This window comes from Antedon bifida, chromosome 8 (genome assembly GCF_963402885.1).
Source record: "Antedon bifida chromosome 8, ecAntBifi1.1, whole genome shotgun sequence".
Classification (NCBI taxonomy): Eukaryota; Metazoa; Echinodermata; class Crinoidea; order Comatulida; family Antedonidae; genus Antedon; species Antedon bifida.
The window spans coordinates 10,582,805-10,610,694 of NC_136233.1; the positions used below are offsets into that span (position 1 = coordinate 10,582,805).

Consider the following 27,890-nt stretch of genomic DNA (forward strand, 5'->3'; position numbering starts at 1 on the left):
GCCCCAGTGGTCTAATGGTTAGGACATCTGCATAGTAAGCAGGCGGTCCGAGTTCGAATCTCGGTTGGGGCGACTTTTTCTCATTCTCACAGATTTCCTCATCTTTATCGTTTCAAATTTATTAATTAAATTTCAGTATATCACCGGGCGGTTTAGAATTAATTTTCTTTGCCTGATGTGTTTATATATATATAAAAGTATCTCTTCGGAGATCCCGCCTCGTGAATAAAAATACTGAAAGATGAGGCCGTATCAATTTGATCTCTGGTGCGCGTGCGTACAACTGAGGACTAGTGCTGTTCCGCCGTACCACGCCGAGAATAAAGAGTCGCTATCCAATCGAGTTTGAACAATACCATGAAAGCCCCAGTGGTCTAATTCAAATTTATTAATTAAATTTCAGTATATCTCCGGGTTTAGAATTAATGTTCTTTGCCTGATGTGTTTATATATATATATAAATCCAAAGGCAAATTACTGAAAAAATGACAATGCTGTGGGTATCAGTGGCTGGACCTCAATGGAGATGCAAAAAAAAAGCGAAAAGCTAAATCAAAACGATAAAGTAAAACAGCCAGAAAAGTTAGCAGAGCTTTCGGGCAACACTAGCCCTTCATCAGTGCAAGTGAAGGAATTTGGACAACGTCATAGTATAAGATGAAAATAAAACAAAAAAAATAGAAACATAGGCCTATCCTCTATAAATTACTACCAACCAGTCAATAGACTGCCAAGCCAAGCATTATTAAAAAAGAGACTAAGCTCTATGACTCACAAACCAGACACTTTGTACCGAAACTAATATTCAATAAACATAGTAGGCCTATCTACTAAACATTTAATAGTTTTTGTTTGTTGAACAATATGCCATGTTTCAATTGGTGCAGACTTGGATAGATGGTTTATAGAGTCTTATACGTTTAATGCAAGCTAGTATAATAATAGAATATTAACATTCAACTGACGGTTTAGCTTTCTTGAGCAATTAAATGTGTGTAACAAGAAGGGTTTCCTGACACAGCAGGTTAGACTTAAACGGTTTAAGATGAAGGTAATCGGACTAAGATAATGTGTTGATAATGTTACTGCAAATCGTAGGTTATATTTGTTCCCAAGACCAAACAGTGAAAAATCAATTTCCTCGATAGGACTTTATAGTATCAACATTTTTCTAATAAGCGTTACAAAAATATATATATAGAATATTACATGATTTTAATTTAAAATTCTGATTACTACTACAATTTAATAAAAACTATATACCCTAAAATATACTTTAAACTTATTATTTTGATTACAACATAAATAAAACACTTTGATAGCAACATAGAAATATTATTTTTACTAAGTGCTCCCTATGGATTTTAATATCAATTCAAGAACTTGATTTCTGTTTATGACATTTTAATATTTTCTTAACTTCTAACTAAACATTGTAGGCCTATTATGCTGTTGAAAAATCACATGGTATAACTACTTGATTATCATAATGTACACATATACATAATACTGTATTATTATGTGTGTAATATGACTCTATACTGCTGTGTTAATAATAACAAAAACATGATATACATATTTTGATTTAGCTTTTCCCTTTTTTTGTATCTTGTATCAGCCATTGATACCCACAGCATTGTCATTTTTTCAGTATTTTGGATATATATAAATATATATACTTGAACAATACCATGAAAGCCCCAGTGGTCTAATGGTTAGGACATCTGCATAGTAAGCAGGCGGTCCGAGTTCGAATCTCGGTTGGGGCGACTTTTTCTCATTCTCATAGATTTCCTCATCTTTATCGTTTCAAATTTATTAATTAAATTTCAGTATATCACCGGGCGGTTTAGAATTAATGTTCTTTGCCTGATGTGTTTATATATATATATAAGTATCTCTTCGGAGATCCCGCCTCGTGAATAAAAATACTGAAAGATGAGGCCGTATCAATTTGATCTCTGGTGCGCGTGCGTATAACTGAGGACTAGTGCTGTTCCGCCGTACCACGCCGAGAATAAAAGAGTCGCTATCCAATCGAGTTTGAACAATACCATGAAAGCCCCAGTGGTCTAATTCAAATTTATTAATTAAATTTCAGTATATCTCCGGGTTTAGAATTAATGTTCTTTGCCTGATGTGTTTATATATATATATATATAAATCCAAAGGCAAATTACTGAAAAAATGACAATGCTGTGGGTATCAGTGGCTGGACCTCAATGGAGATGCAAAAAAAAAAGCGAAAAGCTAAATCAAAACGATAAAGTAAAACAGCCAGAAAAGTTAGCAGAGCTTTCGGGCAACACTAGCCCTTCATCAGTGCAAGTGAAGGAATTTGGATAACGTCATAGTATAAGAGCTGGCAAGTGCTGCCTGGGTGGACAGGAATAAAAGAAACACTGTATTCGTTGATTTTAAATGTTTATTTTCTTATGTTTAACTTCATACTTTAATTTGTTAATTTTTACAAATGCTAAGTTTGGTTTATTTTAGGCCTTTCATATTATTAATTATTTTATCACTGTAAACAACACTTAACTGTTACATGGAGGTTTCTTCTTAAAAATTTATATTCATTTTAACTCTCAAAACATAAATCATGATTTTTCTAAGATAAAAATGTTAATAAAATACTAAAAATAAGACTAAAGTATAAAAATAATTAGGAAAACATAAATAATAATAAAAATAGTACCACTGTAAATAAATTACAATTAACGTTCATAATAATACAGTATTAACAAGAACATAAATAATAATAATAATGAATAAATATACTTATATACAGTAGGCCTATACTCCATCAAAAGTTAAGTGTTGTACTTTTTCACTATTGTATAATTCATTTCCTTTTCTTTTTTTCTTTAAACTTATGAACGCACCGTCATAAAACGTGTGCCGCTGTTCTAAAAGCGTCTGTTCAATAAAGTTATATTACAACAAAAGGAGACAGGGCCGTGGAGTCTGAATAAGAGTAGAAGACAAAGAGATTGGCTTGGTAGAGATATAAAGAATTTTGGAATAAAACTAAAAAACAGCTTAAATGGTGGTTAATATACATATCTTATATAATATATATATACATAAAATTTTATCTCGGCAACCATTAATTTAATATGATTTTACAATTTAAAAAATTGACATATATTAAGACAACATATAGGCCTAAAACTTAATAATGGTATCAGGTATCCCAGTGCCCAGATAGAAAATGATTTGAGTGTGTGTGATACGGGAATTATTAATGACATTTTTAAAAAAGATTTGTGTGTAAAGGATACAGTAATTCATTCTTTTATGATTATATGTTAGTTCAATATGTAATATCATTTATTTAATATAAATTATATTTAAAATATGTAAATTGTCCAACAAACATCCGCCCATAGGTGTTCGCTTACGAGAGGAAATGGCTGAGCAAGGGCAAGCAAGTGAAAAGAAGTGCAGAACTAAACCTAATGTGTTTTTTTTTGGTTGCACAGTATACTTATTATGCCGTTAAGTATTATCATCATACTGTATGCCTAATAATTATATTTGAATATTATAAGTTTAAATAAAACTTACATTGACTGGATAATTCAACTACAGTACACAATTTTTCTTATTGAAATTACTCGAAACGTCGTATTCTTGGGTGCGTTTTATGTAATTGTTAATACATTGAGACGATATTGTTTGTGGAAACTATGCCACATGACTGTATTTCACCAATCATGCTCTTGTTCAGATCGGGGAAATTCCAAAACCACCCTAAAGAAAGACTGTGAACAAATTGTTGTTGATAATCGATACCCTTAAGGAGCATTTAAACGTCTATTTAACCTTTATACAAATATAGATAACACCCAAAATAAATGTGTAAATTATCTAAACAACTCAACAAGACTCCAAACATTTTAAAAAGAATCTTTAGAGGGTGAAATTAAATAATGATTTTGCCGATAAACACATCATTTAAATAAATTACAATGATGGTATCATCGTTGATTGTTTTTTTAATTATAGCACATAGAAAATGAATTATCGCCAACACAACGAAGAAGTATTCTAAATCTAATATATAAGAAAGGAGAACAAAAACGTTTTCCACAATTGGAGACTTATATCATTATTGATTACAACATTGCTGCAAATTTTTGCAAAATGTATTTAATAAACACGGATCAAAAAGGTTACAGAAACGGTCGCTTCTCGGGTGAACACGTTCAGATAAACTATACTGAATATGAAAATATCAGTGGAGCTCTACTATTTTTAGGCTACCAAAAAGCATTTTTAGAAAATTCATGATGTTGACATTAGAACAATTGTTTATGTTCCAAACAGTGTTCTCAAACCCGATTGTCGCCACGGTCACAAACAAAGCCAATCTAAACGTCAAACCTGTGTTCGTGAAGGATGACGATATTAGAAAAATGGGCGAGGAATATTTAAAAAAAGAGGTTATATTTTGCACTAAAAGATGTACTAAACTGTGATCATTTCATCGGAGCTCAAAACGTTTAATATCTATGGAGAATTTATGGCAATGATCGTATACTTAATGCGTTGAACCAATAACTACAGGTTTAAATATCAACGGCAAACACATTAACGTACATGATATAAATCCATATCTCAACGAGGAAAACGGTATTAGATACCACTATCAGTAAGGAACAAAGAATTCACTGATTCACTAGAAATTTGGATGTAAGATCTTAAGCGACATCCAATTTATAAAATCCAGGATAAATGGAAACTTTCGGAAATTTCCAATTGTTATAAAAATAGGTGGCCTACGCTTATTTACTGATTGTTATTCAAATGATTTAGCAGTTGAATCAACACGCCATATAATTATTCACCGAATTATTTATTTATGCTTCCCGGTGGAATTCCCAAACTAACACAATAGTCATTCTATATATTGATTACCTTGGCAGGCTTTTGTGTTAAAAATTCAAAATGTCCGACTTTAATACACAATGTACATTACTATCAAAGTCTATAATGCAATGTCGTGTTTATTATAAACCAAAAATTCATTGCAATTCAATACAGTGTAAGTACTGTACGTTAATATAATTACATTAATTATAGGTATTTGCAGTTTCACATATTATTTAGGCCTATACCGAGCAATTCTTAGATTACACACACTTAAGTAACCCTATTGATCCGATACCATTCAACCATTATTCATGTTCTGACTAAATCATAATAAATTATCAACTCAATCAAAAGTATGCATATTCGGACTGTCAAAAGATTTTTTTTTCTCTCTTTTAGGCGTTAACCACTATTTATTCATTTCATTTCATCAACAGATTAATACAATTATTTCTAATAATAATAATAACTATTTCATTGTTATTCTTACTTTGTTTGGTTTATATATATATATATATATATATATATATATATATATATATATATATATATATATATATAAACACAAGAGGCAAAGAACATTAATTATATATATATATATATATATAAACAAATCAGGCAAAGAACATTAATTCTAAACCGCCCGGTAATATACTGAAATTTATTTAATTAATTTGAAACGATAAAGATGAGGAAATCTGTGAGAATGAGAAAAAGTCGCCCCAACCGAGACTCGAACTCGGACCGCCTGCTTGATATGCAGATGTCCTAACCATTAGACCACTGGGGCTTTCATGGTATTGTTCGAACTCGATTTGGATAGCGACTCTTTAACATTCTCGGCGTGGTACGGCGGAACAGCACTAGTCCTCAGTTGTACGCACGCGCACCAGAGATCAAATTGATACGCCCTCATCTTACAGTATTTTTATTCACGAGGCGGGATCTCCGAAGAGATACTTTTATATATATAAACAAATCAGGCAAAGAACATTAATTCTAAACCGCCCGGTAATATACTGAAATTTATTTAATTAATTTGAAACGATAAAGATGAGGAAATCTGTGAGAATGAGAAAAAGTATATAATTTTTTATTTTATCAACGTTACTGTTCTTGGAATCAGAACATTAATATTTCTTTTCTGTTATCCACCTTTTTTCATAATTTTCTAGTATTTTTTTTTGTTCTATAATTCTCAACATCTAAAATTTTGAACACTTAACTAATAAATGTACTGTAGGAGATACATTTACTAATGTTATATAATTATTTTCGGTAGTATATTTTGACATATAATTCATTTATACCCTATATACAGATTATATACATTATTTTAAAATACGAATATAAAAGAAAACAAAAATATTAAAAATGCTTTTCTTACTCCTGTGTCTAGTTTTATGTCTCATGGTTATATTTGTTTGCGTATCTTCTCGTGCGTTACTTATGTTGCGTTACGTTACGTTTCTTTTTTGTTTTCAATATTAATTTATACAATTTTTTTTAAATTCATATTTCATATAAGATAAAATGAAACTGCCTATGTGTATTATGCAACATTATTATGTAAATATCTGTATATTTATACCTGTAGTACATAACTATTCTCATATATATATATATATGTATTAGTGGTCTAATGGTTAGGACATCTGCATATCAAGCAGGCGGTCCGAGTTCGAGTCTCGGTTGGGGCGACTTTTTCTCATTCTCACAGATTTCCTCATCTTTATCGTTTCAAATTAATTAATTAAATTTCAGTATATCACCGGGCGGTTTAGAATTAATGTTCTTTGCCTCTTGTGTTTATATATATAAAAGTATCTCTTCGGAGATCCCGCCTCGTGAATAAAAATACTGAATAGATGAGGGCGTATCAATTTGATCTCTGGTGCGCGTGCGTACAACTGAGGACTAGTGCTGTTCCGCCGTACCACGCCGAGAATGTTAAAGAGTCGTTATCCAATCGAGTTCGAACAATACCATGAAAGCCCCAGTGGTCTAATGGTTAGGACATCTGCATATCAAGCAGGCGGTCCGAGTTCGAGTCTCGGTTGGGGCGACTTTTTCTCATTCTCACAGATTTCCTCATCTTTATCGTTTCAAATTAATTAATTAAATTTCAGTATATCACCGGGCGGTTTAGAATTAATGTTCTTTGCCTCTTGTGTTTATATATATATATATATATATAGTAGCGTTGATTTTTTGGACACTATAGTGACCATAGAAAATGGTACACTCAAAACTGACCTATTCCGTAAACCCACGGATAAAAATATGTACCTGCTTCCTAGCAGTTGTCACCCCCGACACTGTACTAAAAACATACCGTACAGTCAAGCATTACGTATCAGACGTATCTGTTCTTCAGATTTAGATTTTCAGAATCGTACCGAAGAACTAACCGGACATCTCCGGAATAGAAATTACAAGAAGGAATACATCGAAACTGCTATAAAGAAAGCAAAAGATATTCCTCGATGTCAAACACTGACGTACAAACCACGTCAGCCAAAAAAATCGACCAGAGTGCCATTGGTCACAACCTACCACCCTAGGTTGCCTCCATTACGGGCTATTATTGAGAAACATATGCCCATTCTACAGTCCACAGAACGTCTCAGGACTGTTTTTCCGGAACCACCCATTATTGCATTTCGTAGACCTCCCAACCTTCGTGATATATTAGTCAGATCCAAATTTAAGAGTGAAATTAACTCTCATGACAGCCACAATTTGGGCAGTCACCTTTGCGGCAAATCTTGCAAAACTTGTTCATTGGTTGATTCTACTGAAAAATTTCAGAGTAACCAAACTGGCCGCATTTTTCGGATAAGACAATCAATTAATTGTCTAACCAAAAACGTCATTTATCTCATATACTGTAATATTTGTGGCAAACAGTACGTCGGAGAAACAAAAAACACTCTCCGCATGAGAATGACACAACACAGATCAGCTATCAAAACATTAAAGCTTGATCAACCTGTAGCCGAACATTTTAATTCAGCTGGTCACTCGATTGCAAATTTCAGAGTTATTGCAATAGACCACGACGTCAAATGGAGCGACAAAACTCGCAAAGACAAAGAAAACCACTGGGAATTACTACTTAAAACCACAAAACCTTTTGGACTTAACATTAGGAACATACTCCCAGATCGGTAAAATTTTTCCATTGACTACCAAAATTTAAGTTTCAATATTAACCACCATTTTAGCTTTTTTTAGTTCCAGTCCAATATTGTTTATATCTCTACCAAGCTACCTTCTTTGTTTTCTACTCTTATTCAGTCTCCACCCACTATTCAACACGCTGTTTCTATTGTTATATTTCTTTTATTCCTGTCCACCCAGGCAGCACCTGCCAACTCATATGCTATGACTTTATCCAAATTCCCTCACTTGCACTGATGAAGGGCTAGTGTTGCCCGAAAGCTCTGCTAACTTTTCTGGCTGTTTACATTATCGTTTTGATTTAGCTTTTCGCTTTTTTATTTGTATCTCCATTGAGATCCAGCCACTGATACCCACAGCATTGTCATTTTTTTCAGTAATTTGCCTTTGGATTTATATATATATATATAGACTCGAACTCGGACCGCCTGCTTGATATGCAGATGTCCTAACCATTAGACCACTGGGGCTTTCATGGTATTGTTCGAACTCGATTGGATAACGACTCTTTAACATTCTCGGCGTGGTACGGCGGAACAGCTGCACTAGTCTAGTCCTCAGTTGTATGCATATCAAGCAGGCGGTCCGAGTTCGAGTCTCGGTTGGGGCGACTTTTTCTCATTCTCACAGATTTCCTCATCTTTATCGTTTCAAATTAATTAATTAAATTTCAGTATATCACCGGGCGGTTTAGAATTAATGTTCTTTGCCTCTTGTGTTTATATATATAAAAGTATCTCTTCGGAGATCCCGCCTCGTGAATAAAAATACTGAAAGATGAGGGCGTATCAATTTGATCTCTGTTGCGCGTGCGTACAACTGAGGACTAGTGCTGTTCCGCCGTACCACGCCGAGAATGTTAAAGAGTCGTTATCCAATCGAGTTCGAACAATACCATGAAAGCCCCAATGGTCTAATGGTTAGGACATCTGCATATCAAGCAGGCGGTCCGAGTTCGAGTCTCGGTTGGGGCGACTTTTTCTCATTCTCACAGATTTCCTCATCTTTATCGTTTCAAATTAATTAATTAAATTTCAGTATATCACCGGGCGGTTTCGAATTAATGTTCATTGCCTAATGTGTTTATATATATAAAAAGTATCTCTTCGGAGATCCCGCCTCGTGAACAAAAATACTGAAAGATGAGGGCGTATCAATTTGATCTCTGTTGCGCGTGCGTACAACTGAGGACTAGTGCTGTTCCGCCGTACCACGCCGAGAATGTTAAAGAGTCGCTATCCAATCGAGCTTGAACAATACCATGAAAGCCCCAGTGGTCTAATGGTTAGGACATCTGCATATCAAGCAGGCGGTCCGAGTTCGAGTCTCGGTTGGGGCGACTTTTTCTCATTCTCACAGATTTCCTCATCTTTATCGTTTCAAATTAATTAATTAAATTTCAGTATATCACCGGGCGGTTTCGAATTAATGTTCATTGCCTAATGTGTTTATATATATAAAAAGTATCTCTTCAGAGATCCCGCCTCGTGAACAAAAATACTGAAAGATGAGGGCGTATCAATTTGATCTCTGTTGCGCGTGCGTACAACTGAGGACTAGTGCTGTTCCGCCGTACCACGCCGAGAATGTTAAAGAGTCGCTATCCAATCGAGCTTGAACAATACCATGAAAGCCCCAGTGGTCTAATGGTTAGGACATCTGCATATCAAGCAGGCGGTCCGAGTTCGAGTCTCGGTTGGGGCGACTTTTTCTCATTCTCACAGATTTCCTCATCTTTATCGTTTCAAATTAATTAATTAAATTTCAGTATATCACCAGGCGGTTTCGAATTAATGTTCATTGCCTAATGTGTTTATATATATAAAAAGTATCTCTTCGGAGATCCCGCCTCGTGAACAAAAATACTGAAAGATGAGGGCGTATCAATTTGATCTCTGTTGCGCGTGCGTACAACTGAGGACTAGTGCTGTTCCGCCGTACCACGCCGAGAATGTTAAAGAGTCGCTATCCAATCGAGCTTGGTTAGGACATCTGCATATCAAGCAGGCGGTCCGAGTTCGAGTCTCGGTTGGGGCGACTTTTTCTCATTCTCACAGATTTCCTCATCTTTATCGTTTCAAATTAATTAATTAAATTTCAGTATATCACCGGGCGGTTTCGAATTAATGTTCATTGCCTAATGTGTTTATATATATAAAAAGTATCTCTTCGGAGATCCCGCCTCGTGAACAAAAATACTGAAAGATGAGGGCGTATCAATTTGATCTCTGTTGCGCGTGCGTACAACTGAGGACTAGTGCTGTTCCGCCGTACCACGCCGAGAATGTTAAAGAGTCGCTATCCAATCGAGCTTGAACAATACCATGAAAGCCCCAGTGGTCTAATGGTTAGGACATCTGCTTATCAAGTAGGCGGTCCGAGTTCGAGTCTCGGTTGGGGCGACTTTTTCTCATTCTCACAGATTTCCTCATCTTTATCGTTTCAAATTAATTAATTAAATTTCAGTATATCACCGGGCGGTTTCGAATTAATGTTCATTGCCTAATGTGTTTATATATATAAAAAGTATCTCTTCGGAGATCCCGCCTCGTGAACAAAAATACTGAAAGATGAGGGCGTATCAATTTGATCTCTGTTGCGCGTGCGTACAACTGAGGACTAGTGCTGTTCCGCCGTACCACGCCGAGAATGTTAAAGAGTCGCTATCCAATCGAGCTTGAACAATACCATGAAAGCCCCAGTGGTCTAATGGTTAGGACATCTGCATATCAAGCAGGCGGTCCGAGTTCGAGTCTCGGTTGGGGCGACTTTTTCTCATTCTCACAGATTTCCTCATCTTTATCGTTTCAAATTAATTAATTGAATTTCAGTATATCACCGGGCGGTTTCGAATTAATGTTCATTGCCTAATGTGTTTATATATATAAAAAGTATCTCTTCGGAGATCCCGCCTCGTGAACAAAAATACTGAAAGATGAGGGCGTATCAATTTGATCTCTGTTGCGCGTGCGTACAACTGAGGACTAGTGCTGTTCCGCCGTACCACGCCGAGAATGTTAAAGAGTCGCTATCCAATCGAGCTTGAACAATACCATGAAAGCCCCAGTGGTCTAATGGTTAGGACATCTGCATATCAAGCAGGCGGTCCGAGTTCGAGTCTCGGTTGGGGCGACTTTTTCTCATTCTCACAGATTTCCTCATCTTTATCGTTTCAAATTAATTAATTAAATTTCAGTATATCACCGGGCGGTTTCGAATTAATGTTCATTGCCTAATGTGTTTATATATATAAAAAGTATCTCTTCGGAGATCCCGCCTCGTGAACAAAAATACTGAAAGATGAGGGCGTATCAATTTGATCTCTGTTGCGCGTGCGTACAACTGAGGACTAGTGCTGTTCCGCCGTACCACGCCGAGAATGTTAAAGAGTCGCTATCCAATCGAGCTTGAACAATACCATGAAAGCCCCAGTGGTCTAATGGTTAGGACATCTGCATATCAAGCAGGCGGTCCGAGTTCGAGTCTCGGTTGGGGCGACTTTTTCTCATTCTCACAGATTTCCTCATCTTTATCGTTTCAAATTAATTAATTAAATTTCAGTATATCACCGGGCGGTTTCGAATTAATGTTCATTGCCTAATGTGTTTATATATATAAAAAGTATCTCTTCGGAGATCCCGCCTCGTGAACAAAAATACTGAAAGATGAGGGCGTATCAATTTGATCTCTGTTGCGCGTGCGTACAACTGAGGACTAGTGCTGTTCCGCCGTACCACGCCGAGAATGTTAAAGAGTCGCTATCCAATCGAGCTTGAACAATACCATGAAAGCCCCAGTGGTCTAATGGTCAGGACATCTGCATATCAAGCAGGCGGTCCGAGTTCGAGTCTCGGTTGGGGCGACTTTTTCTCATTCTCACATATTTCCTCATCTTTATCGTTTCAAATTAATTAATTAAATTTCAGTATATCACCGGGCGGTTTCGAATTAATGTTCATTGCCTAATGTGTTTATATATATAAAAAGTATCTCTTCGGAGATCCCGCCTCGTGAACAAAAATACTGAAAGATGAGGGCGTATCAATTTGATCTCTGTTGCGCGTGCGTACAACTGAGGACTAGTGCTGTTCCGCCGTACCACGCCGAGAATGTTAAAGAGTCGCTATCCAATCGAGCTTGAACAATACCATGAAAGCCCCAGTGGTCTAATGGTTAGGACATCTGCATATCAAGCAGGCGGTCCGAGTTCGAGTCTCGGTTGGGGCGACTTTTTCTCATTCTCACAGATTTCCTCATCTTTATCGTTTCAAATTAATTAATTAAATTTCAGTATATCACCGGGCGGTTTCGAATTAATGTTCATTGCCTAATGTGTTTATATATATAAAAAGTATCTCTTCGGAGATCCCGCCTCGTGAATAAAAATACTGTAAGATGAGGGCGTATCAATTTGATCTCTGGTGCGCGTGCGTACAACTGAGGACTAGTGCTGTTCCGCCGTACCACGCCGAGAATGTTAAAGAGTCGCTATCCAATCGAGTTCGAACAATACCATGAAAGCCCCAGTGGTCTAATGGTTAGGACATCTGCATATCAAGCAGGCGGTCCGAGTTCGAGTCTCGGTTGGGGCGACTTTTTCTCATTCTCACAGATTTCCTCATCTTTATCGTTTCAAATTAATTCATTAAATTTCAGTATATCACCGGGCGGTTTAGAATTAATGTTCTTTGCCTGATTTGTTTATATATATATATATATATATATATTTGTGTGTGTCTTAATGCTGTGTGTGATTTAGGCTAATTTCACTACAAGCATGTGTATGCGAGTTTGGTGTAATGGTTATGTAACAAGCCTTCAGTTGACTAACAATAGAACAGAAACGCGAAAATCAAACGAATATGAAAAGAGATAGGGTTTTTAAACTACTCGCATAAAAAAACGTGCACATTAAATCAAATTAGGTTTTAAAATTACAAATCACAAATTTTCGTTACTGAGTGGATAAAGAATATATTTAAAAATTGTTCTTCCCATCCTCTTCCCCATCCCTTAATGTTATATACAAAACACAAATTGGGTTTGTTTAAATGAGTTCAAATAAAAAAATTGTACTCAATTTTAATTTTTAATTCTCCTTCGGAAGTAGGCCTAATTCCTAAGGTGCTAATTTTAGTTACATTAATCATCGTGTCTATTTATTCGTTTCTGAAAACGAAAATGTATTTATAGTCCTGCGGTACGTACATTTGAAATCGCCAGTTTTTTACGCTGAAATTACTGTGTATTCGAGAACCATCCGTTGAAACTGTCACTGTCATAGTCGATTGAAATAGTAAAGTACAATGTAAACGATACACCACTACGACATTTATTTTGTAATTACAGTATTAATGAATACAAACGTTGAGAAGCAACTGTCAGTAATAAAGTTTATTTGTATATATAATGCAAAACCGTATCCGGATATTCACCCCCTGGACATTTACCCCCCGGAAAACTACCCCCCGGACAACCACCACCTGGACAACTACCCCCTTAGGACAACTACCCCTTTAGGACAACTACCCCCCGGACAACTACCCCCTTAGGACAACTACCTCCGTATAGGACAACTAACCCCTGGACAACTACCCCCCGGACAATTACCCCCTAGGAAACAATTACCCCCTGACAATTACCCCCCCCCCCCCTGGGTAATTACCCCGCGGACAACTACCTCTGACACAATACTCCCCGTAGGACAACTACCTCCTGGACCTGGACAATACTCCGAGGGCAAATAATCTTTTAGGACAACTACCTCCGTAGGACAACTAACCCCTGGACAACTACCACCCAGACAACTATCCCTTTAGAACAACTACCCCCCGGACGGACAACTACCACCCAGACCATTCAACAACCTGACTCTGCAACAGTGTATAATAGGAATTAATAACTATATTTTAATTCGATACTTTGACGAATTACTATTCATTATTGTAAACAAAAGTAAAAGATTGAACATAAATATAGTCCTAAGGGAGGGGGTAGTTGTCCGGGGGGTAGTTGACCGGGGGGTAGTTGACCGGGGGGTAGTTACCCTAAGGGGGTAGTTGTCCTAAGGGGGTAGTTGTCCGGGGGGTAGTTGCCCGGGGGGTTGTTATCCTAAGGGGGTAGTTGTCCTAAATGGGTAGTTGTCCGGGGAGTAGTTGTCCGGGGGGTAGTTGTCCTAAGAGGGTAGTTGTAAACATCCGGGGGGTAACTGTCTAGGGGGTAGGTGTCCTAGAACCAATGTAAAACAGTCTATTCGGGGCAAATCGTAAATTCGCTTTTAATCGTCAATACATTAATATGCCTAATGGTTTTTAATACTTTGGTTCCTTAAAGATGTATTGTCCCCCTGAAAAAATTATTTTCAAAACAATTTTTGTTGAATATTCCATTTTAATGTAACATAATAGTTTTCCACTTTGACAAAAAAAATTGGATCGAAAAAATATATATTTACCTGAAAAAAATGTAATTTAAAGCAAAAAATGGTCAAATTGGCTGCCAGCCAGTGGATTTTTGGTTGAATTTTACCATTTATTTTGTCATTTTATAAGTGAAAACATTTTTTTTTTTTGGTTTTTTTTTCTATGAAAGTGATCAACTTTATTAAAACTACAAAATAACATACTCAAAGTCTGATTTAATTAATCTTCATTTTTCATGTTTTTGGGGGACAATACATCTTTAACCCATCAAACTTGTTATGCGTCCAGGGAATGTGATCCTGTAAGCCTATCCTATATTCACTGGCTCTACAACGCTACTCATGCCATTGAGGTTGAAGTTGATTGTACACTGAAAACGCTAGCTCATTATCTGTTAAAAAATACCTATATCCAACCTATAAAACACAGATTGAAAATAATGGATCGAATTTCTGTTTTGAGTGTACTTGCCTTTGTGTTATTACGACGCCTGAGGGAAGACACTAGAGATTGGAATGTCCCATTTATCGCCAAGAAATACGTTTGTATAAACGTATATTAAATTTATCAAAATAGTATTTTTTTTTTAAATCGGCTTGTCTTCAACATTATGATGCTGTACTCGAGCTGTTTAACCTATTTTCAGTTATTAAAAAACAATTATCGTAGAAGGAGATAGAAAAATGCGAACGATCCTCGTATTATTGTGTGCGGGTATTTTTCAACATCGACATCCATTAGACAGTGAAGGCCTATACCACGATCGGAAAACACGCTATTTGGGGCAAATTGTTTAACCTAAATTCATTTTAATTGCCAATAACTAATTATCTAACTCAACTTAATTAGTAAAAAGGGTTACATTAGGTGGTTAAAATCAGTGCCGAACGTATGAACCAACGTTATATACCATCGAGTAAAAATTCTAGAAGTAACGAAGTAAAATGTGTATATAGATGCTTGTGAAGATATGATTACAAACGTGCTCGTATGTTGCGATTTAAAGTGAAAAAAGTGTTGAATAAAATGTGATTAAATTGCTAAAGAAAATTTGGTTTAATTTTGATACATGCTTGTGAAGACATGACGTGCACAATTTAATGACGTCATTAATTGGCTAAACATAAAGGATTTTCCCCTGCGTCATAGGCCATCACATTCAACAGAGCGCATCTAGTTATCCGTGCCCCATTTTCTCTAAAATGTTAATATGTTCTTGCTCAAACAATTTTCATCTTGTGAGTGAGTGGTGGCCGAGCGAATACGACTGTGGAACCGTAAATCCACAGCCATAACATCGGCAAGGGTTCGTATACAGTATATACGCGGCCCTGGAAAAGCTAGTACCCTATTTGTAGCAAATCCTAACACCCTCAACCAGGTACCATATTGTGTGTAGCTGTGAACAAGAAGATGTTCATCTTGACGACGTCATCACGTATGAGTCATGTAATTTCACCTACACCGTATATTTGAATATTACAGCTCTTCAGAATTAAAGATGACCTTCATGTTTATAACTTATTATGAAAGCTGTTGAAATGTATTAATTCATGTAAAAATTGTGCGACGTCATCATATGGCCAGCCAGTATTTGTTCATCTTTTTCACCAAAGTCATAATTTAAACTGTATTTATTTCTCTTCTAAATTTTAATTTGTTTTTGCTCAGACAATTATCTTTCAAAATGTTTTTCATGACGTTATCATACCAAAACAATTGAATGTATGACATAATATTTTTCATTTATTTGTCTCATTCAAACATTACATACATAATACAAATAGGATGACATACAACTTTTTGCAGTCATATTTATCTTGCGCGGATGTTGTTTTTGCGTAGGGGTTAAATTAAATGTCGGGGTATCCAACTCACGCTTCGCAATCCATGAATGAAACACACTACAAAACGTCTGATTGATATTGTCATTTATTACACAAATTGACGGTGATATAATATACTCGGGGATAACTTTTAATAAAACATAAGATAGGATCCCCGACCACAATATGCTAATCATATACTCAATGAACTAATTACCTACAAAAACAAATTAATTGTTAAAAATATGAAACAACGTAAACATTATACACAACATAAGATTGCATGTAAATTACAAAAGAAATGGAAAATGGCCGTAGCCCTTTGACCCAGTAACAATATGGGTGACAAAGCGCCAAAATACCTCGCAGAGGGATTGGCAACCATAATGTACGATACAGAGTAGCAAATATTAGTAAGTCCAATTATATCTCGAATCGAACCAAAACGAAACAAATAAAAGGAAAAACGCTTTGGATTATATCAGAGAAGATGTATATTATGTTTATTGTATGATGTCTAAAATCCAAAGATTCTCTTCCTGTTACACACCCCACCTAGATCAAGTTTTTTATGGATTAGCGAAGCGGAATTAGAAACCTATAGACTACGATACTGTGTGTGAACCTCTAAATGCTCCTTTCTAACGACCTGTCGAAAAAGGTATTTATATCACAAAAATCACCAATAATTCCCCAAAGTGACGAATTAAAATATACAGTACTAGCAAGGCCCTGACGTTATGTATTTATAAACAATAACGCCACCGATAATTGCAGCAGCAATTACAACACCACCAAAAAAAGAATAAGCGATAACTTGTCCGAGAGTTGCAGCACCAGCACCAGCCTCTGCTGCTGATAATGCTGCTCCTGATGCGGCTGCTTCGACTGATACTGCTGTCGACGCCGCTGCTGCTGCTTGTGACCCAAGTGTTGTTGCTGCGTTTATTGCTGTTTGTAAGGTTTGTAGCGCTGCTGCTCCTTCTGCAGTTAATGACAGTGTGGCTAAGGTTGCATTGAATTCGGCTACTGCTGCTGATAGTTTGGCTGATGCTACTCCTAAATCGGCTGCTGTGTGTGCTACTTTTGCTGCTGTACCTACTTTTGCGAACGCTGTTTCGATTGCCATTGTTGTGGCTGTTGCTCCGGAAATAAATGATCCATATGTCGTATTCGTCAATAAAGATCTTAAATCTGTATAGAATAAAATATTTACTTTTAGAAAAATAATAAGTTTTCCAATGCTTGTTTTGAGTATGATGAACGCTGCCGTTAAGGGGACATTTAAACAGTGACGGATTGATATTGATATAGTCCCAGCTATAATGTGTAAAAATTCCTCATATCCAGAAAGCCTCTCATCGGGTAATATAATTGAAACAGTTTATTAAATAAATAAATATAAATGTTTTAAAAAGTAAAAAACCATTAGTAGCAAATAAATAAGCCTTCTGCTTGATATGCAGATATCCTAACCATTAGATCACTAGGGCTTTCGTGGTATTATTAAAATTCGATTGGATAGCGACACTCTACAGTGCATATCACTATCAGCGTGGTACGGCAGAACAGCACCAGTAGTCAATTGTACGCATGCTCAACAGAGATAAAATTTGAAATTAATTGAATAATACTAAGTATATGACAAGGCTTTAGAATTGCTTTTCCTGTAAATTGTATTCTAAAATTAGAATCTAAAGTTACCGGTTTTGGACTTTGATTCCTTAAATCTCATTTAGTACTGTAACCAATAATAATAATATCATACCCTTAGCCTCCGAAGAATCTTTATCCATACCAAGTAACTCAATTACCCAATCCCACATCTGCAAAAAATAAAAGTAAATGGTTTTTTTTTCACTGGGTCTACAATAAATTTACCAAAATGTGTCATAGGTAAAACAGTAATTACTAGTACCACAAAATTAGATCAATCTAAGGACAATCGGAACAAATTTATATATACGATAATAGTAGGCTACTGTATGCTATACTATTTGTTAATTAATATACATTTTTTAGATCTAAATATTTCCAATGATTTGTCTTCGCAAATTCAAGTGGACTTTGTGGTTTTCAAAGATAATACTAGATTGTATTTTCCTAAACGATCACATAGATCTGGTAAGACCTGATTCACCGAGGCCTATTCGTTTAGAATACGCTTCCAGTTTGGGGAACATTTAATGAACAAATTTAAACAAATCCAGTGTTTTAATGCTAGCTATGACGTTGCAAGATAAATTTTAAATATTCTGTCAGAATGGCGCACCCGGTTGTGCGATTAGTTACAGAAATTAATATCTTCTTCCTAAACATAGACGAAAATACCCGTTTCCCTCCTTAGAATATAGTTAAAACTTTAGTAGTAATATTTTTTCAACTTAAATTTTGATATTCATGTTTTGGAACTGAATAAAAGATTGCAAAATTTATCGCACTTTCCAATTGGCAAATGCGATCTTACAGACATGAAATAAAAAGGCTATAAAAATCGAATAAAGATCAAGCAAATTTAGACCAATACTTCATATTATCATAATTGGTATAATTACTTTAAAAAAAAAACTTACAGTTACACTTTTATACTTTACTTGTCTTATCTTTAAGTCGGCCGCCGTCAATCAGTTCAGCTTAAATTTCTGAAAATGACGCAGGTGGTTTGTGAATTTATATGTCAAAGAATTATGGGAAATTGATTTATTTTAGTATATGATGTAATGTTTTAAAAATATACTAAAATTAGATGGCGGACTACAGACTTAGGCCTCGCCTGAAAGTTGATGTGATTGATTCAATAAGGGTAATAACGCCCTCTCTAGTTACAAGTTATAGTGTTGCGATCTTATTTCCACGTACGTAAACAAACCCAGCAACCTACAACATTTAGTCCATCGAGATGGATTACTTGAGAAGTAAGTTGTCAATATTTATACCGATAATTTAGCCTGGCCTAGCCTGAAATATTATGTCTATCCATTCCAAGAGTTCCAGTTCGTCGTGTCGCAGCCGCCAATCATCGAACCACATGGCCTCAGTGTTAGCCGACGTCACATTAAAACCAGTGCCTAACAACTCAACCGTAATTGTACTGGAATTGGTGCCACTGTGACAAATTAGGATTGTTCTAATAAAAGGTGTACCTTTAATCATCAATAGTACAAAAGGATTAGTGAACGATTATGCTGTCCTTAACTAGTGTGCCGAAAGCACATGGTATCAAAATGATTAATGGAAGACCTGGCCATCGAAGGCGAGGAGGGTGTCAGTGACACTGGCTAGGAAGGGACGTTTTTACACTTTACTATCTCGATCAGAGAAGAAAGAGACCAGACAAAATGTCCCTTTTCTATTCAGCTTGTGGATTACACCAGTGGTGGCGCCAGCGGGGGGGCTACGGGGACTCTAGCCCCCTCGTCGGGGAGCCTAGCCCCCCCGTCGGGGAACACGGGCACTTTTTGTCGGGGAATATAATATACAGTAAAAAACGTTCGCGTTCACTTCATATAGCTTCAGCGCCTAGAAAACCACGACGTTCCATTGACCGTGAGAGTACGTCAGAGGGCTAATATGCACTTTTATGCATTCATTATTGCCAGCGATCTAACTTACTACTAAACATTAGCTAGGTACGCACTTGTCTGGCGGTATCCCTATGTACGAATCGTTCAACGTTGGGTCGAGACGCGTGATATCATGTTTCATCCAGGGACCAAAATGTGTACTGTAGTTATTTTCCAGGCGAAGTTTACCGACGGTTACCGAAGGGAACACGGGTACTTTTTGTTGGGGAATATAATATACAGTAAAAAGCGTTCGCGTTCACTTCGTAGCTAGCTTCAGCGCCTAGAAAACCGCAACGTTTCATTGACCGTGAGAGTACGTCAGAGTGATATTATGCACTTTATATGCATTCATTATTGCCAGCGATCTAACTTACTACTAAACAATAGCTAGGTACGCACTTGTCTGGCGGTATCCCTTTGTACGAATCGTTAACGTTGGGTCGAGACGCGTGATATCATGTTCCATCCAGGGACCAAAATGTGTACTGTAGTTATTTTCCAGGCGAAGTTTACCGACGGTTACGTCGTGTACTGCGTCGACGTACGCTACACTACAGCAAAAACGAATTATGTTAATTGTTCGTATGTTCACCAATTTTTTAATTTACAAGTAACCTTCTGTACCGTGGGGCACCTAAAATAAATTTTTCATCCATTACTAAACAAAAAAACATGCCCTTTTCGCTTAGCCAACATCTTATTATAGCTAAGTTATTACATTTTCAATATCCTGTATGTCATGAATTTCTCACCACTCGGAAGTCCAGATGGTACGCACGCATACACCTGGGAGGAATAAACTTATTTCCCCGACTGAAAAAGGTCTACGCTTGCGTTTTTTAAGCCTCTAGGCCTGATGTTTCCAAAGTATAAAATGCAATTTTTTTGAAGACCTGCAGCTCTAGTTTTAAACATTTTCTTAGCTCAGCCCCAACAATAAAGCTGGTCATATTTCGAAGAACAAGAAGTACATTTTCCGGGACCTAACATCTCTATTTTTCAAACATTTCTTAGCTCAGTCACAACCATGATAGGGACTTATATATTTTGTTTCATGTTTTGAAGTATAATAAGTCCAATTTCCGGGACCTCCAACTCTATTTTTCTAAATTTTCTTTGAACTTTTATTTTTTAAATTGAAAAATATGGATTGAAACAGTCATCGCGCATCGTTTTTTTGCACGCAGTATTTTATTTATGCATTATAAAAAATGGAAAAAATGGCTACCCTAAATCTGATTAAAAAGACCTCAAATGACGCTAGAACGCGTTGCTTCCGGGGGCTTCGCCCCCTGGACCCCCCCCCCCCCGGGGGCCCTTGGCGGCCCCCAGCCTAGTGATGCTCGCTTCGCTCGCATAGCCCCCTCGTCGGGGAATGTAGCCCCCGCGTCGGGAAGATCCTGGCGCCACCCCTGGATTACACGTGTCTGCGAAAAGGTTGCAGTCAAAATGGCACCACCTGAGAGGCTTACCATTATTTACGACTGAGAACGAAATTGATTAGAGCCGGTAACATGTCGTTCGAAATCATAAGAGAACCCATGATTGGGTCGTCAGAGGTTAAAACACTATTCGGTTGAACTGTAAAGGAGAAGCAGGGACTATACAGAGTATAGGAAATATATTAGTAGGCCTACATCCTAAACATGCTATAACATAAACGTCACATGAAAATATTTATGGCAGTAGATGTGCTGCAACACGTAATCGCAACGGAAGCTGTACGGTCAAGGAATGATAAGTTTGTTATACAGACTTTGGAGTACCGAGCAGGTTATTCAGACACCAATAATGTAGAAACATGGATACAGACTTCCGTATAATGCATAGTATATTTTGAAATGAATACGTGGCTTGTGATGGTTGGTTGGTACTCCTATTTGGAGATACCTGTAGTCATTGCTGCGCAACCTTTGTCTTACAGAAGGTGACAAATGTTAGAAAGTAATAGCCAGTCGAGAAACTAAAACAAAGTCACGTGAGTGTCTACAAGAATATGGACTCCAAATGAAAAGATATGCAAGCAGTCATCGAGTCATTAAATGTCAACTAGTCATCATTTCACTTTCTCTCGGTGTCAGATTGATAGATATTCTGAGCCAGCTTTAGGACATGGGAATTTTAAGTGATGAGAGTTTTAGCAGCCTAATCGAAGACTTATCAAACGAAATGCTCTAAAATGCTTGCCAATCAGTTTGAACCAGTCGGAGATGATATTGCACATTTTACATCTAGAAAAAACCTTTGTCCAGAACTTGTAGACCATCAAACTTGATCTGCATGAATTACTTTATTGACTTTAACCGTAGTACGGTACAGTATTGTCACGGTATTGGGTATAACAAGAACACAGAAAACAAGTGAAACATAAAACGAAAACAAATATAAATTTTTAAATAAAAAGTATAGAAAAAGCCTACACAACCAACATCCATAATTTAGACTCATCCAAACTCGTGAAAGAAACGCGCGTCATGGACAGAGTCGTGATTCATGGTGGAATGAATGGCGTTAGGAGCCCTTATAAGACTACAACGGTGTTATACACCATCTAATGTAGACAGCGCAACGAAGAGAAGACTTTTGTGATGCCTCTGATAAACTTTATATTGCCGTTGCATACTCAACAGCTTGCGATAGTGTTCACCTTCGTGTTGGCAAAGTGCAGAGTAGCACCCAATCGCCTAACTTCAATACCACGCTAAGGATTACTTGGGGCTCTTCTTGGTGCACAACTAGCTCAGATTATCATCAATGCACTTTTGTGAAGTGATTCAACAACAGTCAGATTCATGTCGCTGCAATGTGTCTGTGGGAATTAACAGCAAATAATAGTAAGTGGCATTATGTGCGTACCGATGAAAACCCTGCAGATGACATTACTCGAGGTTTGTCAGTTACACAGCTCGGGAAAAGATCCAGATGGAGTGGTGGACCTTCGTGGCTGCTAGATGAAGAAGTAACCTGGCAGAATCAGATTTTGAATATGTTATTTTGTAGTTTTAATATTCCATAATATTCTTTTTACACATCAATATGGTTTCCGTAAAAATAATTCTACATCTCATGCGATTATTTATTTTATTAATAATGTAACTTCTTCGTTTTAAAAAAGAGAATTTGTGTTAATTATCAGTTTTTGTTGACTTATCTAAAGCATTCGACGTCATTAATCATAAGATTCTTATTAGTAAATTAAATAACTATGATATTAGAGGTATTGCTTTAGAATGGTTTACAAGTTACCTAAAACATAGGAAACAATATGTCTCTTTGGGTAACTGTGTTTCATCGGAGGAGGAAATCACTTGTGGGGTGCCACAAGGTTCTGTCCTTGTACCATTGTTATTTTTAATTTATGTGAACGATTTATCCAGAGCCAGTGACACCCTTCGGGTTATTTCCTTTGCCGATGACACTACACTTTTTTATTCCCATCCTGATTTAAATGTTTTATATGCTACAGTGAATAATGAGTTAATATCTATAAATGACTGGTTCATCTCAAATAAACTTATTATCAACTCACAAAAAACAAATTATATCCTTTTTCATACTCAACAAAGAAAGCCAAATTATTCAAATCGGTTTATCACCATAAATGGAAAAACTATTGAACGCATGCTGTTCATTGGTGTCTATATTCAAGAACATTTGAGATGGACCTGTCATCAAAATCACGTAGCAAAAAAGGTTTCTAAAATAATAGGAATTATTAACAAACTCAAATATATTTTCCCACAACGTGTTCTTCTTTCCTTATATAACTCATTAATTCTTCCACACATTCATTATTGTAATATAATTTGGTGCGCTGATTACCCTTCAAATATAAACAAACTGCTTAAACGTGCTATTAGAATTATTACACTTTCCCCTTATGAAACACCATCTAAACCTTTATTCAAAGAACTTAAGTTGCTAAATTTATTTGACATACATAAATGCCAAGTGGCCTCTTTTATTTTTCAATATATTTACAATAATCTTCCTATTTCTATAATTAATTTATTTAATAATGTCGTACATTATCATGATTATAAACTTCGTAGCATGCATTGTAACTTCCAGTTAAATATTCCTTTTAGAAGACTTAGAAGTTCGCAATTTTTTATTTCCGTTTCAGGTCCCAGACTCTGGAACGAGTTGGATGTCACAATTAAAAGTTTAACTTCTCTTTTTACCTTTCGAAATAAATTAAAAAGATATTATCTATCATTGTATTAAAGTGTTCATGAATATAACTATTATTATTATTTATATTACTATTCTGTTTTTGTTTTGATTTATTTGTTTTATTGATTTTATTTATCAAATTTTGATTTGGTTAGTCAACAATGTAAATATTCTTTACTTTAAAAGGGTCTTACGTGACAAGATTTGTTATCTTCTAGTAATGATCCTATTATGGTTTCTTTATATCAAATCTATTTTATATCTTTTTACTACTTGTTAGTTATACTGAGCCATTGAAATAAATGTTGTTGAATTGAATTGAATAAAGCTAATCACTTTCATAGAAAAAAAGAAAAAAAAAATGTTTTCACTTATAAATTGACAAAATAAATGGTTAAATTCAACCAAAAACTGGCTGGCAGTCAATTTTTTGCTTTAAATTACAGTTTTTTCAGGGAAATACATTTTTTTCGATCCAATTTTTGGTCAAAGTGGATAACTGTTATGTTACATTAAAATGGGATATTCAACAAAAATGTTTTTCAGGGGACAATACATCTTTAAGTCGATTCCAATGGCCAGTTGGAGTCTATTCAGCCGAGTGAGAGTGGTGGATCTCCCTGTCGACAAGAAGGCGCATCGACGACCACATATCCAAAAAGGGTCATAGCGCCCTCTATATAGTTAAAACTTGTTTATTCATTAATTTTATAATTCATTCACTGATCAAAATCACATTGCAAATACAAAAAGTAAAAGGTTTATGAATAAAAACAATATTAAACAAGAAATATTTGTTACAAAAAACGCTGCTCGATATTTTAAAATTAATCATTGTTCTTTCTTCAGATAGATTTATGATTAATTATTAAAAAGATGTCCTTTAATCGCAAAAATACATACAAATCAAAGATAGTTCTTTAATTATGAATCACATGCCCATTTAAAAATTAATTTTGAACTTCAATGTGGTGTGTGTGTGTGACCTCAATCTATATAGGCATGCAACTGAATACCCTCTAGAGACAACGTGACTTCACAGTGGTACAAGTGACAAAATTCTTCCACAATCTGTTGATTCGCGTCAACCAATCAAAGGGCGATAGGCCTAATCCAAAATCGTTAAAACGAGCCCTCATAGACTCTCTTTTCCCAGACGTTTTTTGGGTTTCAGCAGCTGGGATCTATAAATTATAGTCGAGTTTACAAAGTCGCAAAACTGTCAGCCTTAGATACTATAACTGCTGCTTGCTTCAGCTTATGAATGAGTAGTCCTCATGGGACGTAGCGGGCTAGAGCAGCAGCGTAAAGGTATATATAAAGGGTTGACGTGGTTAAAAGATTTTTTTATCATTATTTTTATATACCCTTTGATTAGGTACGCATTTATTGATGAGTGGTATGTGGTAGTTTGTTTATATTTCCGTCGAAGGTTAACTGAATTTGGTATAAGTAAATTTACCTACTACAAATTGTGTTCCTTTTTATTTTATTCATTATTTTTTGTTTCTAGGGTTTTTATTTTCAAACACTCATTGTAAAAAGATGAATGTTGGAGACACCCTCTAGCGGTTGAAAATATTGGTATGTTTGAAATTGTTAAAATTGTCAGTGAACAGGTGGGAAGAAAGGACAATGGAAAGCGAAAGAAGGCGGGATAAAAGAGAAGGGACGAGGCCGTGAAACGGAAAACGAAGTGGATAGTTATTACGAATCTTGTGAATTTTGGCCATCAATTTAGGACAGAAGGTGTCGTTGTCCTGTTTTAACTCCAGGCAAGACATTTTTTTTGTTAAGTAAGTCTACATACTGTAGGTATAGCGGCCCTTTATACGAAATGCAAACCGATCATGGTTAAATCACTCTTTGTAACTGGTGAGTTCCGAACATCCTTAGCTCGCAGAAACCATTGGCAGAACCTATTAGATTTACGTCTATAATTCACACTCATGTTTTATAGGCCTATATAATAATATACCACTAAATACAGTAAAACATTTGCGATTTAATACTTGCGTTAAAACTGTCATAGTCGATTGAAATAGTAAAGTACATGTGATGATACACCACTACGACGTTTATTTTTTTTATAATACAAACGTTGAGAAGCACTGACTGTCAGTAATATAGTTTTTTTGTATATTTGTGTTTATAATCTAACAGTAGGGCGTGCCACACTCATAGTAATACAGTTTATTTGTATATATATATTATATCTAACAGTACCAACACTCACAGTATGAAATTTGCGATTCAAATGGCGACCAAGTGGTTAATAGGTATTTACAGTATTGTAGAGTAGTATTGCAATACTATCTTAAGGTTTTAAGTTTATTCTCTAAGGGCCCATAAATTTACCTACTTGTGTTAAACCTATACCTCCATGGTTAAACCAATTAATTTGGAATGTTCAATTCATCGCAAATCAATAAATTTGTATAAACATATTTTAATTTTATCAAAATATCATTTTTTAAAGAAAACATTATGATGCTGTACTCGTATTATTGTGGGCGGGTATTTTTCAAGATGGACATCCATTGTATACCACGATCGGAAAACATCCCTATTTTGGGCAAATCGTTGAACCTAAATTCGTTTTAATTATCAATAACTAATTATCGAACTTCATTTAATTAGTAAACAGGGTTACTTCAGGTGGTTAAAATAAGTACCGAAAGTACGAACCAACTTTATATACCATCGAGTAAACATTCTAGAAATAACGCGCGATTTACTGAATTTTGCCCTTACGTAAATTTATATATAGATAAACTAAGTAATAGTAATATGTTGTTATTACTTGAAGAATATGCCTATTGCATTGAAATTTAAGAAATTCGGTTCAGTAATAACTTCACAAATAAAAAAAAACAAGGACCGAAATATCATAGCATGCGCCCTCTATGGCAATATTTTGCCAAGTACTTCACTCAGTTTCTGGGTGCTTTCATTCTTCTATTCATTCTTCTTAATATTAGTATGATATTGTCACATGCACAATAATTTTATTTTATTTTATACAATATTTATACCCTAATTTCACGTAAAGTAGGTGCTTGCTTGACCACTGTCTTTTAAAATAGAAGCATAGGTATTACGGAGTGCATGTTCCTTTAGGCCAAAATAATTTTTTTTTTTAAATTGTATCATACGGAAGGAGAATGATCTGCACATGATGTGCTTTAATCTGGTGTTGATCCGACAATTTATAATTCAGGGTGATAAATGTATAATCGATTTAATGTGTAATATAAGTAATATCGTTAAGCCCTAGATATGTTAATGGAATTACGGATTATCGAGATAAAGTTAATGTGTATTTTCCTCTGGGGTAGAAATGTTTTGAAAACAGTGACGTTTAACGTTCAAGTTATTAGATAATTAACAAAACAATTAAAATAGTATACAAAATATAGGTAGTTTACCGACTTAGTAAAGAGCCAACAATACTAGCATGAGTTTAAGGCCGACTTGCTCCTAGTTTAGGTGGTGGGGCAAGCCTTCTCGGATAAGTATTATAAACTGTATGTCCGGTGTATACAATTACAATTTAAGAAACCCAGTTTATCATTCGGGACGAATATATGGTTATATACCAAGGTGAACAGGTTCACAAAATAGTCCCTTTTTCTGGGAATTATATTAACTATCTGATAGGACAGTGATTAATTTTCTAATGGTAATACTTTTTTCTTTAACAAATTCTAATAGTTGAAAGGAAACTTAGGTCTAATGTGTGTTCATTAGTCTGTTTATTAAAGCTACAATGTAATAAACGAATTAATACATGTTAGTTTATAACCATTAATTTTCTATCTGCTGTTTTTTCATTTATA

At 35.7% G+C, this 27,890-nt stretch overlaps 1 protein-coding gene and 4 non-coding genes across 5 annotated transcripts; 4 read left to right on the forward strand and 1 right to left on the reverse strand.

Annotated features, from left to right (window-relative positions):
• On the forward strand, nucleotides 1-72 carry Trnat-agu (transfer RNA threonine (anticodon AGU)). The gene has a single exon. It is a non-coding gene; the product is annotated as a tRNA-Thr (tRNA).
• Nucleotides 73-1,697: 1,625 nt separating this feature from the next.
• Nucleotides 1,698-1,769, forward strand: Trnat-agu (transfer RNA threonine (anticodon AGU)). The gene has a single exon. It is a non-coding gene; the product is annotated as a tRNA-Thr (tRNA).
• Nucleotides 1,770-8,963: 7,194 nt separating this feature from the next.
• Trnad-auc (transfer RNA aspartic acid (anticodon AUC)) lies at nucleotides 8,964-9,035 on the forward strand. The gene has a single exon. It is a non-coding gene; the product is annotated as a tRNA-Asp (tRNA).
• Nucleotides 9,036-10,391: 1,356 nt separating this feature from the next.
• On the forward strand, nucleotides 10,392-10,463 carry Trnad-auc (transfer RNA aspartic acid (anticodon AUC)). Its single transcript has one exon. It is a non-coding gene; the product is annotated as a tRNA-Asp (tRNA).
• Nucleotides 10,464-16,399: 5,936 nt separating this feature from the next.
• On the reverse strand, nucleotides 16,400-19,339 carry LOC144850565 (uncharacterized). The gene is made up of 4 exons (XM_078707860.1): nucleotides 19,246-19,339; nucleotides 18,883-18,951; nucleotides 18,078-18,135; nucleotides 16,400-17,503 (listed from the first exon to the last, which is right to left on the reverse strand). Exons 3-4 carry the CDS (start codon nucleotides 18,133-18,135, stop codon nucleotides 17,031-17,033), a joined length of 531 nt encoding a protein of 176 aa, XP_078563986.1. The 5' UTR covers nucleotides 18,883-18,951; nucleotides 19,246-19,339; the 3' UTR covers nucleotides 16,400-17,030.
• Between the last annotated feature and the right edge of the window lie 8,551 nt (nucleotides 19,340-27,890).

Excerpts from the sequence above, each read along its gene's own strand:
- LOC144850565 (XM_078707860.1), bottom strand. The coding sequence starts at position 18,135 with ATGTGGGATTGGGTAATTGAGTTACTTGGTATGGATAAAGATTCTTCG. Across the intron at positions 17,504-18,077 it reads AGATTCTTCGGAGGCTAAGG|ATTTAAGATCTTTATTGACG; the intron begins GTATGATATTAT and ends TATTCTATACAG.